The sequence below is a fragment of the Cetorhinus maximus genome, chromosome 16 (assembly GCF_964194155.1).
Source record: "Cetorhinus maximus chromosome 16, sCetMax3.hap1.1, whole genome shotgun sequence".
In the NCBI taxonomy this organism is placed as follows: domain Eukaryota; kingdom Metazoa; phylum Chordata; class Chondrichthyes; order Lamniformes; family Cetorhinidae; genus Cetorhinus; species Cetorhinus maximus.
This window is the reverse complement of record NC_135894.1, coordinates 20,494,970-20,508,618: the sequence shown is the minus strand read 5'-3', so window position 1 is coordinate 20,508,618 and position 13,649 is coordinate 20,494,970. Positions and strand designations below refer to the sequence as shown.

Genomic DNA, 13,649 nt, shown 5'->3' with positions numbered 1-13,649 from the left:
TGCAGCCTTTGACATGGTGGACCACACCATCCTCCTCCCAACAAATCTCACTACAATGGTTTCTCTTCCCACTTCTACAGCGTTACCTCTAATGAACCCCAAGATTCTATCTTTGGCCTCAACCTATTTCTTATCAACATGCTGTCCCTCAGTGACATCACCTGAACGCACAGCCTTAGTTTTTACATGTATGATAGCACCCAGCTTTACATCACCACCACCTCTCTCGGCTCCCCCACTGTCACTAAGTTATCAGACTGTTTGTCCGACATCCAATACTGGATGAGCAGAAATGTCCTCTAATTAAACATTGTGAAAACTGGAGCCATTGTTTTTGGTCCTCCTATAAATTCTGTTCCTTAGCTACCAACCCCATCCTCTCCTGCCAACTATGTGAGCCTGATCTAGATTGAGGTTGTAACCTCAATGTCATATTTGACTGAGGCAAGCTTTTGACCACATATCTGTGCCATCACTAAGACCACCTATGTCCACCTCCACAACATTACCGGACTCCACCCCTACCTTAGCTCATCTGCTGCTGAAACCCTCATCCATGTCTTTATGCCTCTAGGCTTCACTATTCCAATACCTTCCTAGCTGGTCTCCCACATTCTACCCACCGCAAACCTGAGGTCATCCAAAATTTTGCTGCTTGTCTCGTAACTTGCACCAAGTCCTGTTCACCTATCACCCCCGTCCTGGCTGACCTACACTGGCTCCTAACTAAGCAAAACCTCAGTGTTAAAACTCTCATCCTGATTTTCAAATCCCTCTGTGGCCTCACTGCTCCCTATCCTCTGTAATCTCCTACGGCCACATAACCCTCTGAGATATCTGCGCTCATCTAAGTCTAGCCACTTGAGCACCCCCCATTTTAATCACTCCACTTTTGGAGGCTGTGGCTTAAGCTGCCTAGGCCCCAAGCTCTGGAATTCCCCCTCTAAACCTCTCTGCTTCTTCACCCTGCTTTCCTCCTTTAAGATGCTCCTTAAAACCTACTTTTGAGCAAGCTTTTGGTCAACTGCCCTGATCGTGCTTTAATCTCTCCTGACTTCCATCCCATCACACACCTTCCCCTTTTGTTCTTTTTTGCCACCTCCCCCATTTCACACACTTAAAACCTATATCATTTCTACTTTTCCAAGTTCTGATGAAAGGTCGCAGAACTGAAACACGAACTGTTTCTCTTTTCACAGATGCTGCCATTGCTGAGCATTTCCAGCATTTTCTACCTTTACTTCATGTTCTCCTGTTTTCCCTCCTTTATTTCTAAAAGCTAGTGTTATCTAGCTCCGTTAATAGCACTTTCAAGTGAACTGGAAGGTCATGGGCACTTATCCCATGCCAGGTCAAAAGCGACATAATCTAAATTGACACAAAAGCACAGTACCAATGGACCACGGTATTTTCAGGGGTGCCGTAATTTGGATGAAGCATTAAACTAAGGTTCTATCTGCTTGTGCAGGTGGACTAAAAGCAGGAAGACTTCCCAATGTCCTGGCTAACATTCCTTCCTCAACCACCACCACCACCAAAAATAGAAAATTGTTCACTCTCAGCATTGCGGTCTCTGTAATCTAGTTGCATACAAATGGGCTTCTGCGCTTATCTAACAGTGATTGTGCTTCAAAAAGTGACTGGCATGAAGGACTTTGTATGCTTCTCATGAGTTATACGATGCAGTAAAATTGATGCCTGTCTTTTAATTCCTCCTGTCTATTGCTAATTTATTAGTGTTAGGAGATGAGAGAGTGGAAACCTTTCTTTTTCTTAATGCATTATTCCATTTGCGATTCACTCCTTTTGAAAAGAAAACCTCGTATTTTTTGCCTGATATTCCTTCTTTGGAAAATCCAGTTCCATCTGTTCCCTTAGTCCTAAAGCATAGTACCTTTTACGTTTGAATAGTTATATTTGATAGTCCAGCAGAGTCCTCTTATCCTATTACATTATTTAGATACATTTAGGACATTAAATAGTTTTTTTTATAAAAACAAATGAAAAAGATAAAGATTAGAACATTTTAATAAAAATAGGTCACATAAACACAGCAACACAGGCAATGGAAAGATTAAAGGATTAGACTCAGGACCATTGATATTTCCATACCATGAATAAAAATGACAAAGGTCATTTATGCTGAAAGTCATATGCTTCAATTGAATTTTTGCATTAAATTTAAGGTGTCTCTCGTTAAATGGGGTGCTTTTATAGACTCTTAGGACCTAAAACCAGAATTGATCAGAAATAGAGATAAAATGTTAAGCAGAAAATATTAATATGATACAATTAACAGGCTTTGCTGTTTTTGGGCTTTTGTCAAGGATTTTAAACAGTGATCTTTTTTTAGTCACAGAGGAGATAGTGTATAGCTGAACTTTAAATGAAGGAATGGTCACACCAAGAATTTTAAGTGCAATTAGATGATTAGTGATATTTCAGTAAATCAGGTGAAATACTGTCTTATAATGAAACAGCATTATACGCTGTGATGTGTAATTTATGATTCTGCTGCTAAGGCTAGAGCTATGCCAATATGGCTTTTCCCTTTTCAGGGCATAAAGTCCAATAGCTTTAAGTGAACACTGCCTAAGATCAATCAGTTCAACTGCTGTTTGGTGAGGGAAAAATCAATGTTCTCTTTTCTCTATAAACCTTTGAATGCCTGAAGGTTGACAGATGTTTAGAGGTATGTAGTTAAAAACAGATTTGTTGCTAGTGTATCTTTTTTGAATGTAATCTACCACTAAATAAAAGGCATTACAAAGCACATTACATGTGCACTTCAATGGTTCAAGCTAATTTCACTGTACTTCATGACAACTACAAGGTGCTTCTGTTTATTTCCCAGCCTCTATAAGGAGAGAACCATTTAAACTGCTCGTTTCTGTGGTGGGGTGGGGTGGGAATCAACCACAATTCTTTGCAAAATTTGGCCCTGGTATTCTTATGAATGCTTCATAAATCATTTCAATCATTTATTTTTCATGGAAGAGCCCCATTGCCTTCATAAGGCAAGAATAAGGCAGAGGGGCATGTTAGTGGGGTGGTGAAAAAGGCATATGGGACACTTGCCTTTATCAGTCAAGGCATAGATTATAAAAGTAGGGAGGTCATATTGGAGTTGTATAGAATCTTGGTGAGGCCACAGCTGGAGTACTGTGTGCAGTTCTGGTCACCACATTATAGGAAGGATGTGATTGCACTGGAGGGGGTGCAGAGGAGATTCACCAGGATGTTGCCTGGGATGAAACATTTAAGTTATGAAGAGAGGGTGGATAGACTTGGGTTGTTTTCGTTGGAGCAGAGAAGACTGAGGGGCGACCTGATCGAGGTGTACAAGATTATGAGGGGTATGGACAGGGTGGATCGGGAGCAGCTGTTCCCCTTAGTTGAAGGGTCAGTCACAAGGGGGCATAAGTTCAAGGTGAGGGGCAGGAGGTTTAGGGGGGATGTGAGGGAAAACCTTTTTACCCAGAGGGTGGTGACGGTCTGGAATGCACTGCCTGGGAGCATGGTGGAGGCAGGTTGCCTCACATCCTTTAAAAAGTACCTGGATGAGCACTTGGCACATCATAACATTCAAGGCTATCCGCCAAGTGCTGGTAAATGGGATTAGGTAGGTAGGTCAGGTGTTTCTCACGTGTCAGTGCAGACTCGATGGGCCGAAGGGCCTCTTCTGCACTATGATTCTGTGAGTCTGAAGAATACATATAGGCGTGGATCAAGAAGCACTTCTGCCACACAAAGAGTAGCCGAAATCCAGAACACTCTTCCCTTGTGCATGCTGGGTCAATTGAAATTTTCGAGATCAAGATCGATAAATGTTTGTTAGGTAAGGCTACCAAGGGATATGGAGAAAAGGGAGGCAATTGGAAATGAGATACAAATATCCATGATCTGCCTGAATGACTGAACAAGCTTGAGGGGCTGAATGGATTATTGCTGTTCCTAATGTTTCTCTGTCAAGAACATGAAACTTACCAGCTCTAGGGGAAGAAATGTCCAGGTGAACATCTGATGGAAATTGAAGGACGCATGTACACCAGGTTTAACAGGGAATTAGTGCCAAGAACAACCAATTCATGCATCCTGACAGAATAGAGCACTAAACTTAACTAAGGAATATGCTTGGAAGCATTGTAAACTGTGAAGAGGACCATGTAGAACTTCAAAAGGACATAGACAAGTTTGTGGAGTGGACACATAGGTGGCAGATGAAGTACAAGGTGAATAAGTGTGAGGTGATTCATTTTGGTAGGAAGAACATGGAGAGACAATATAAAATAAGGGGTACAACTCTAAAGGATGTGCAGGAGCAGAGGGATCTGACTGTATACGTGCATAAGTCATTAAAGGTGGCAGGACAGGTGGAGAGAGCAGTTAATAAAGCATACAATGTCCTAGGCTTTATTAACAGTGGCATAGAGTGCAAGAACAAGGAGGTTATGCTGAACTTGTATAAGACACTAGTTAGACCTCAGCTGGAGTAGTGTACACAGTTTTGGGCGCCACACTTTAGGAAAGATGCGAACTCATTGGAGAGAGTGCAGAAGAGGTTTACAAGAATGGTTCCAGGGATGAGAAACTTCAGTTATAAAGATGGGACTGTTCTCCTTGGAGAGGAGAAGGCTAAGGGGAGGTCTGATAGATGTTCAAAATCATGAGAGAGCTGGACAGAGTAGATAGGGAGAAAACTGTTCCCGCTGTAAAAGAATCGAGAACGAGAGGACACAGATTTAAAGTGATTTGCAAAAAAAGCAAATGTGATGCAAGAAACAACTTTCTCACACAGCGAGTAGTTAGCGTTTGGAATGCACCGCCTGCAAGTGTGGTGGAGGCAGGTTCAATCAAGGCATTCAAGAGGGCATTAGGTGATTATTTGAAAATAGTGTGCAGGGTTATGGGGAAAGGCAGGAAAATGGCACTAAGTCATAATGCTCATTCGGAGAGTCAGTGCAGACACGATGGGTCAAATGGCCTCCTTCTGCATCGTAACAATTCTGTGACCTGGGATATTACATGGTCTCCTCCATAAATCCAAAGGAGGAGAATTTGAAGTTTATATGGGGAATAACAAACTTGGTATACTAGTCCTCTCAGTTTTGCTCCATACTCATTCTTTGCAGAGGTCATTTTGAATTAAGAGCTACTCTTCCTCGAAGGATCGTTTTCGAGTAGCAAACTTATATCAATAGATGACTGCATTCCTGATACATATAACCATAAAAAGAAAGCCACTATCTTCTGTGGGCGGGATTACCCGGCCCCACCTGCCGCCAGTATCATCCAGTCCCGCCAAAAGTCAATGAACTTTTGGCTGGCCCGCTGCATTCTCCATGGCGGGACTAGAAAATCCCGGCCCACACCTGCAGGCAGTGCATTCCAGACCCAAACTACTCGCTGTGTGAAAAAGTTGTTTCTCACATCACATTTGCTTTTTTTGCAAATCATTTTAAATATGTGTCCTCCCGTTCTTGATCCTTTTACAGCGGGAACAGTTTTCTCCCTATCTACTCTGTCCAGCTCCCTCATGATTTTAAACATCTATCAGATCTCCTCTTGGCCTTCTCCTCTCCAAGGAGAACAGTCCCAACTTCTCCAATTTTGGCTGTCTCACAATCATAGTAGAACACAATTAATTCGGCATCATAGGATTGGGCAAGGAGCCCTTTGGAGCCACGTTCACAGATTCAAAGACTAGCTGCAATTATCTCCTAGCGTTGTTGAGTTCCAGAAGCACACACAAGAAAACGAGGTCTGTAAACCCTCAAAAGATAGGTAGTGTCCTTCCATAATATTAAGTCACTTATTGTTAAAATCTGCATAATGTCAGACATGAGGTCAGTTCCAGTTGTGCTGAGTATGTTTTATACACGGGTTTGTGTAGCGTGATAACTGTATAATATTACGGTTCACCTAATGTTGTGGAAATTTGGTGGCCCTGATTACAAAACAAAAAAATCAATCTAATAATGTTCTATTGTCTGTTAACCATTTGATTTTTCACTGTGGGCTAGAAGAAGTGTTTTTTTTTTAAAGACTTATCGAACCATTATATTTCTCCACAGTGATCTTTCTCCAATCACCAGAAATCTCCTAATCAAAGCTGGTCCAGTCATGTCCAATACCCAAACAAACCTTTCCCTATCTCCCTTCATTATACACATTGTTTCCTATAAGATTATCAAAACCTACTCATCTCTGCTTTTAAGAATTGCTAAAGGTTGGATTAGTTGCATCTGCTCTAAAACTTACTTTTAACATGTACCTATTTCAATCATATGGGGGGTGTGTATACATTAGATATATTTTTGCATTATTATAGTAATAAAAATCAAAGCTGATTTGCTGAGACAGTCTAACCAAAGTAATATTTGGCAATGCATCCTGTTATATGGGATACCTACATTGGCAAAGTGTGTTGTGCAATACATGCAAAAATAAAAAGCAAAGATATAGGCTTATGCTGATGGTTCGCTGGGTAAACGTGCTAATATGATACGAACACAGGAATGCTCTGGTTAGATCCCTCGATTGTGCTGTTAGCTGTCCTGAGTCAAACATTGGTAAGAGTGCCTCCAACATGTGTTGGAAGGTAAAGTAAAGTCAGCTGAGATTTCCACTCCTGATTACCACCCAATGACCCCAATGGAAAATGCATGTGTGCAGGCATCTCCACCTTAATTATTTACTCCCTCCACCATTGGCACCGAATGGCAGCAGTGTGTACCTACAAGATGCACTGTAGCAGCTCACCAAGGCTCCTTCAACTTCAGCTTCCAAACCTGCGAGCTGTACCGCTTAGAAGAACAAGGGCAGCTGGTACACTGGAACATCACCACTTGCAAGTTGCCCTCCAAGCCACACACCATCCTTATTTGGAACTATATCAGCGTTCCTTCACTGTCGCTAGGTCAAAATCCTGGAATTCCCTTCCAGCAGCACTGTAAGTGTACCGACGACACATGGGACTGCAACATTTCAAGAAGGTGGCTCACCGGGATCTTCTCAGGAGCAATTAGAGATGGTCAACAAATGCTGGTCTTGTCAGCAATACTCACACTTGGGGAATGAATTTTTAAAAAGCAGGATCGTGTTGGCTATGGTGCAACTGATTACAGCACTACTTATCCCACAACACTGAAAGTGTTAGTCCTATTTAGTGCAACCTACCTAGGCAAAGTTGGATCTTCAGCAATAACGTCAATGTAAAGAAAGTACCACGGCAGGATGAACATAAGCTATGACATGTGCGTAAGCTTGTCAAAGTACCTCCACATCTTATCAGAATTCCTGCTCAGCACCAGCAATTAATTTCACATTAAGTAAAACAAAGATAAATCGTACAACTATTATTCGTACAGGAAAAAATACTTGTGTAACAGGGGTACTTGAAAGATTCAAATTCAAGAATGAAAAAATGCCCCATTTTGAATTTGAGCCACAAATCACAGTTCTGGATAAAAAGTCAAAGCCGCAGGCTGAATTAGCAAAAGAATATCCCATTATGTAGGCAGCCACATCAAAAGCTCCAAAGAACAACGGGATTCTGTTTTGAAATGATATGGAGGAAGAGATTCAGAAGTGACATGAAACACTCTGGGCCAGAAGACATTTCTGTAACACAATATCTCTTCAGAGGTGATTGCGGTAAACAGGCATGGAGCAATTTTCTTAAATAACTGATGGATAGAGACGTTACCAAGAAAATCCGGACATCAAAGTCCAGTAAAGAAAAAACAACTTGTATCTAAATAGCGATTTTTCTGACCTCAGGACACCCCTAAGTGTTTCAAAGTTAACAAAGTACTCTTTGAACTGTAGTTACTGTTGTGCTGTAGGGAAACTTGGCAGCTAATTGGTACACCGCAAGATCCCACAAACAGCAATGAGCAATCTTTCACTATTGGCCAGGACACCCTAGAGACAACCATGTTCATTTTGAAAAGTGCCTTGGGATCTTTTATGTTCACCTAAAAGGGCAGATAGGCCCTCATTTCATTGGATAGTGACAGCGTGATACTGAAGTATCAGCCTAGATCATGTACTTGAGTCTCTGAAATGGGGCTTGAATCATCTGACTCAGAGGAGCAAGTGCAACCAACTGAGACATGGCCGATCCTGTACTAGTTCTGGAGTGGAGAAGCTGTATTCCCAACATATCACATTACCAAACAGTGCAAAACTAGCTTTAGATTATCTCACACTGCCTCAGTTTAACACTAACTGCCACAAAAGCAAAGTGAACTTTAAAAGTTCCCAGACAGTCATTTCTAGATAAGTTGGGAGTTTGTTGAATATCAAAGGGGAGTCAGAGGTCACAAGAAACATGTTTGCATCTTGCAGGAGTTCCATAAGTAAACATAGGGGGATACTATATTTTGTTGACCCAAAAGCAAAGACAAGATGGAAACATGAAAGGTCTTATATTTGGAAGGGTTTGAGTTTCAAAGGGGTGTGAGAACAATGGGACTGAGATGAAAGGGGTAAAAAGGTATATTAGAGTTACTGTGGGTGGCTGGTTGTAGCTGTTGAGCTAGAGATGGCTGGGGCTGTTTAAGCTGTTGAGATAGCTGGAGTTCTGGGCTGGGAGAGGATGCAGTTTGAGTCGCCCATCCAGTCAAGCCCAGAAAAGTCTTGGGCTGCAGCAAGCAGTATTATTCTGAAGTGATTCCACCGTAGATTGGGAGAGGGTAAAGGTCATGTGGTATGTCTTTAGTGAAGCTACAGGAGTTTGCCTAGTGTAATATGCTGGATTTCATAGTAGATATCTATAAAGAGATTGTTGCCTGGAAGGTGTTTATTGGTGGGTCTGACCAAGTAGTGTTTTTGGGGGAATGTTTTGTAAGACTAACCTTAATTGTGTAACTGTAATCTTGTGTGCTTAAGTTTTATTTTTGTTAATAAAACTTTTAATTTTTAAAATTCCAAATATGTTACTGGACCGCTTATTGCTGAGATTGGTATATCATCTTCTCGGTTCCAGAATACAAAAAAATGGTTATGATCCGTGAGCCAAGTTTCCCTCTGGGATTTGGTTTGCGCCGCAATCAACAACGGCTGTGGTCATAACAGTACTAGAGGGCATGGATTTGGAAGATGCTGTCCAAAGGGCTTTTGTGGATTGCCTCAGTGCATCTTGTATATAATATATAATTATTCTAAGTAAACTCAGACTCTGGTCACTGCTACAGTTAAAACTCAGCATTTATTTGTTCTGATTTATAGTGACATACTGTTGCTTATGTAACTTTTGCTTCTTGTTTTGTTAAGTAAAAGTCCATAAATGATGTACTACTCAACTGCCAGATAACAGATTGCATTTATGAATGCCTATGAAATACTCTTGTAACCAACTTTACTTTGTGATTTTTGACCAACAACTATGGCTTACTGCATTACTAGTGATCTGGCTTCGTCCTTGATGATTTGGCAGGAACAAGTTAATTCAGCAGCTTGTTGCTAACTTAATCATGGCTTTGCAAATTAAATTAAGTGTGCATGCAAGAAGGCTCAGTGAACCAAAATTAAAATCATTCATTCTAAGACCTATGGAGAGGCAATACCTTAAGCAGTTCTTTAGTAAGGAAAAAATAAAGGAATCATCTGGTTTCTCTGCATAAATTTGTTGAGATGCAGAAACTCAACTTTCTTGCAAAGCAATACTTCCAATAAAACAAATATTCCTCCACTATGAACAGCTTCAACAATGCTGACCTTGGAGCAATCTACAAACAGGTACATCTATGAATATATATTGAGAATTTTACCCTCCATACAAGATGCACCAACATCAACAACTGCAGCAAAGAATCTCTGAGGCATATCTGTTCTGGTGGTGGTATCACTGGAAGAATCAAGGGAACAAAACAATGGGCAAAAGGAAAATAAAAATACCTGGAAAAACTCAGCAGGTCTGGCAGCATCTGCGGAGGAACACAGTTAACGTTTCGAGTCTGTATGACTCTTCAACAGAACTAAGTAAAAATAGAAAAGAGGTGAAATATAAGCTGGTTTAAGGGGGCGGTGGGACAAGCAGAGCTGGGTAGAGGGCCAGTGATAGGTGGAGATAGCCAAAAGATGTCATAGACAAAAGGGCAAAGAGGTGTTGAAGGTGGTGATATTATCTAAGGAATGTGCTAATTAAGGATAGAAAGCAGGACAAGCAAGGTACAGATAGCCCTAGTGGGAGTGGGGTGAAGGGAAGGGATCGAAATAGGCTAAAAGGTACAGATAAAACAATGGACAATGGGCAAAAGGACTGTGCTGTAACTTTGTCCCACTGATGCACTGCACTAAAACATCTATTTAATCTCTCTTCAGCTACAACTTCCACATGCCATATATCTGAATTTATTTGCATGATCAAACTTGAGATGCTTGCCTAAAATGTGAAGAGATGGAGGCAGGAGGGTGGGGAAATGTGTAATCTAACCAAGACTGCTTCTGCATACCTCTTAACACCCAGACAGGTTGAAAATAGCGCCTGTCACCTCTCTGCTCTCAGGCAGAGTGCTGTGCAGTATGGATAAAACTAGCAAGAACATATTCAACCTCTCACTATTTTTTCTGCAACCATGAAAATGGCAACATTGATACTTCCTTCCTTTCTTATAAAAAAGGGTTGCAATGAATATGTAACTCAATAAAAACTGAAGCTTCAATTCAGAGAAAGGTCAACCCCATTTACAGTTGTACTTAGAACCACTTGTTCAGAGCGTCCAGCATCTTCTACTTATTAAAGCTGAAAGCCTAGTAGGTATTTTAAATGAATGCACCAATTTATAGTTGAAAAGCACATATTTCGGATTTCTACAGTGGGGGTGAGTTAATGAGTAAAATGAGTCTCACTCGTGAGCTATTGCAGATTAGGAGCCACGGGCTCCCTGTCTAATCTCCTTTGCTCAATGGCTGGTACATTGAAAAGATACACAAAATTACAACTGCTTAGATGACTGAAGGAATGAAGGAACATTTAGAATCACAAAATCCTTAAGAAAAGTCCAAACAGTTGCAAGAGAATATGGTAATAATTCAACTCCATTCACCTGTTTGTTTGAGGTAATAAGTTTAAAAGCCTCCTTTACTTGCTGAGCTGTTGCCCCGCCACCTACATCGAGAAAGTTGGCAGGATTTCCTCCATGAAGCTTTATGATATCCATTGTGGCCATAGCTAAACCTGCACCATTTACTGCAAAACAAAATACCCACCAATGACGTAACTACATATGAACATACATATCAATACATGTTTAATAAGATAAAACCAGCTTGGAAACCTTAAAAAAAATCATCTCTCAGTCAAAAAAAGCTTGAAAATAAAATGCACAGGCATGCAAATATCAACATAAACTAAAATGGCCTCCCTTATCCTCCATACAGGATGCAGTTTCAAACAAGCCCAACATTTTGATTAATCCAGAAATATTTACACTGCACAAATCATTTAACGATAGCAGACAGGTAAATTAGGAAACAAAAAGGAAATTGGTTTTTATCTCAAGGGGGCTTAATACAATGGGGGAGAAGCTATGCTTCAGTTCTTTAGCGCCTTAGTCAGATCTCATCAGGACAATTGTATTGAGTTTTAGGTACCACATCTCAGTAAGGATACGTTGGCCTTAGAGAGGGTGCAGCACAGATTCTCCAAGGTGATACCAGGGCTTAGAGGGTTAAATTATGAGGACTGGTTGCATAAATTTGTCTTGAATTCCCTTGATTATAGAAGATTAAGGGTGTAATCTGATCAAGGTGTTTAAAATGTCAAAAGGATTCTTTACAGTAGATACAGAGAAACTATTTCCTCTGATAGGAGAATCTGAAATAAGCCAGCATAAAATTAGGGTTAGACCATTGAGCAAGGAAATTAGGAAGTACATTTTCACACAAAAGGTAGTAGAAAGCTGGATAGGGAAAGACAGTGGTGTAGTGGTTATGTCACTGGGTTAGTAATCCAGAGGCCTAGGCTAATGCTCTGGGGTCATGTGTTCAAATCCTATCTTTAATTAATTTTTAAAAATCTGGAATTGAAAGCTGGAAACTATGATTGATTGTTGTAAAAAAGGAAATCTACTGTCCTTACCTAGTATAGCCTACATGTGACTCCAGACCCACAACAATGTGGTTGACTCTTAACAGCCCTCTGAAATTGCCTAGCAAGCCACTCAGTTCAAGGGCAATTAGGGATGGGCAACAAATGTTGGCCTTGTCAGCCCATGAAAGAATATTAAAAATCTCACTCTCTGCCCAATGTGAACACATTGGAGAGAGTGCAGAAGAGGCTTACAAGAATGGTCCCTGGGATGAGAAACTTCAGTTACGAAGATAGATTGGAGAGGTTGGGACTGTTTTCCTTGGAGAGAGGAAGGCTAAGAGGAGATTTGATAGAGTGAGAGACCATTAAAGAGCACGAGTGGGAAAAGAACATGGAGAGCAGCTGATTGGTGAGTATTTCTAGTCTTTAAAGTAAAACTAAGATCTTTAGTTTGTGTTTAGGTCTCTAGTCTTTTTTTCTCTTTTTCTTATACATACTTGTTAAGTATAAGATCAATACTGGTGTGTATAAAAAATAATTATAATAAAGTGTAAAGAGCACAGTAATTAATTACTAGAGTAATTAATTAATAATTTGAATAAAATACAATAGCAATGGCAGGATGGGTGATGTGTTGCTATGGCAATATTTGGGAGCTGCTGGACATAGAGGTGATGCAGAGCGAACACATGCATACCAGGTGTTTGCAGCTCAAGGAACTTTGGATCCAAGTTAAGGAGCTAGAGTCCAAGCTGCAGGCATTGCGCCACATCAGGGAGAGGGAAAGTTACCTGGACACTTTTTGCTTCAGGAGGCGGTCACACCCCTCAGCTTAGGTAATTCAAATTTGGTCTGTGATCAGGGACAGGAGGATGTGACTGCAGGTGAAGCAGGTTTGGGGGCCCAGGGGATAACGTTCGAGGAGCCTCGGCCCCTGCAACCATCCAACAGTTACGAGGTTGTTGCAAGCTGTAGGGATGAGAGCGGGGCCTGCAGGGAGGTTGAGCGAACTGACCACAGCGCCATGGTACAGGGCACCATTCAAGTTGGGGGAGGAAATAGGAATGTAGTAGTGGTAAGGGACAGTATAATTAGGGGGATAGATGCTGTTCTCTGCAGCCGTGAGCATGAGTCCTGAAGGCTGTGTTACCTGCCAGAGTTAAGGACATCTCCTCAGGGCTGGAAAGAAACTTGGAGTGGGAGGAGAGGGATCCAATTGTCATCGTCCACGTTGTTACCAACGATACTGATAGGATAGGAGGTTCTTCTGAAAGAATTTGAACAGTTATGGGATAAATTAAAAAACAAAACTTCCAAGTTAATAATCCCAGGATTACTAACTGAGCCAAGGACAAACTGACATAGGGTAAATAAAGTCAAGGAATTAAATGCGTGGCTCAAAAATTGGTGTGGGAGGAATGGGTTTCAGTTCATGGGGCACTGGCATCAGTGCTGGAGTAGAAGGGAGCTGCTCCGGTGGGACGGGCTTCACTTGAACCGTGCTGGGACCAGTGTCCTGAAGAACCAAAAAGCTAAGGCAGTAGAGAGGGCTTTAAACTAAATAGTGGGGGGGGGGGGTTCTGGAAAGGGGATGCGTAGGCTTACATAG

The 13,649-nt window shown here is 41.3% G+C and overlaps 1 protein-coding gene across 4 annotated transcripts in view; it reads right to left on the bottom strand.

The window, feature by feature from the left end:
- LOC144691408 (succinate--CoA ligase [ADP-forming] subunit beta, mitochondrial-like) overlaps nt 1-13,649 on the bottom strand; it is a 124,557-nt gene that overhangs the window by 15,112 nt on the left and 95,796 nt on the right. For all 4 annotated transcript variants that reach the window (XR_013579130.1, XM_078559471.1, XM_078559470.1 and 1 more), the window contains one exon: nt 11,055-11,197. Coding sequence is in view for 3 of the 4 variants with exons in the window: in XM_078559471.1 (XP_078415597.1) it covers nt 11,055-11,197 (143 nt within the window). In the remaining variant the exon portion in view is untranslated. The remainder of the gene's footprint in view (nt 1-11,054; nt 11,198-13,649) is intronic.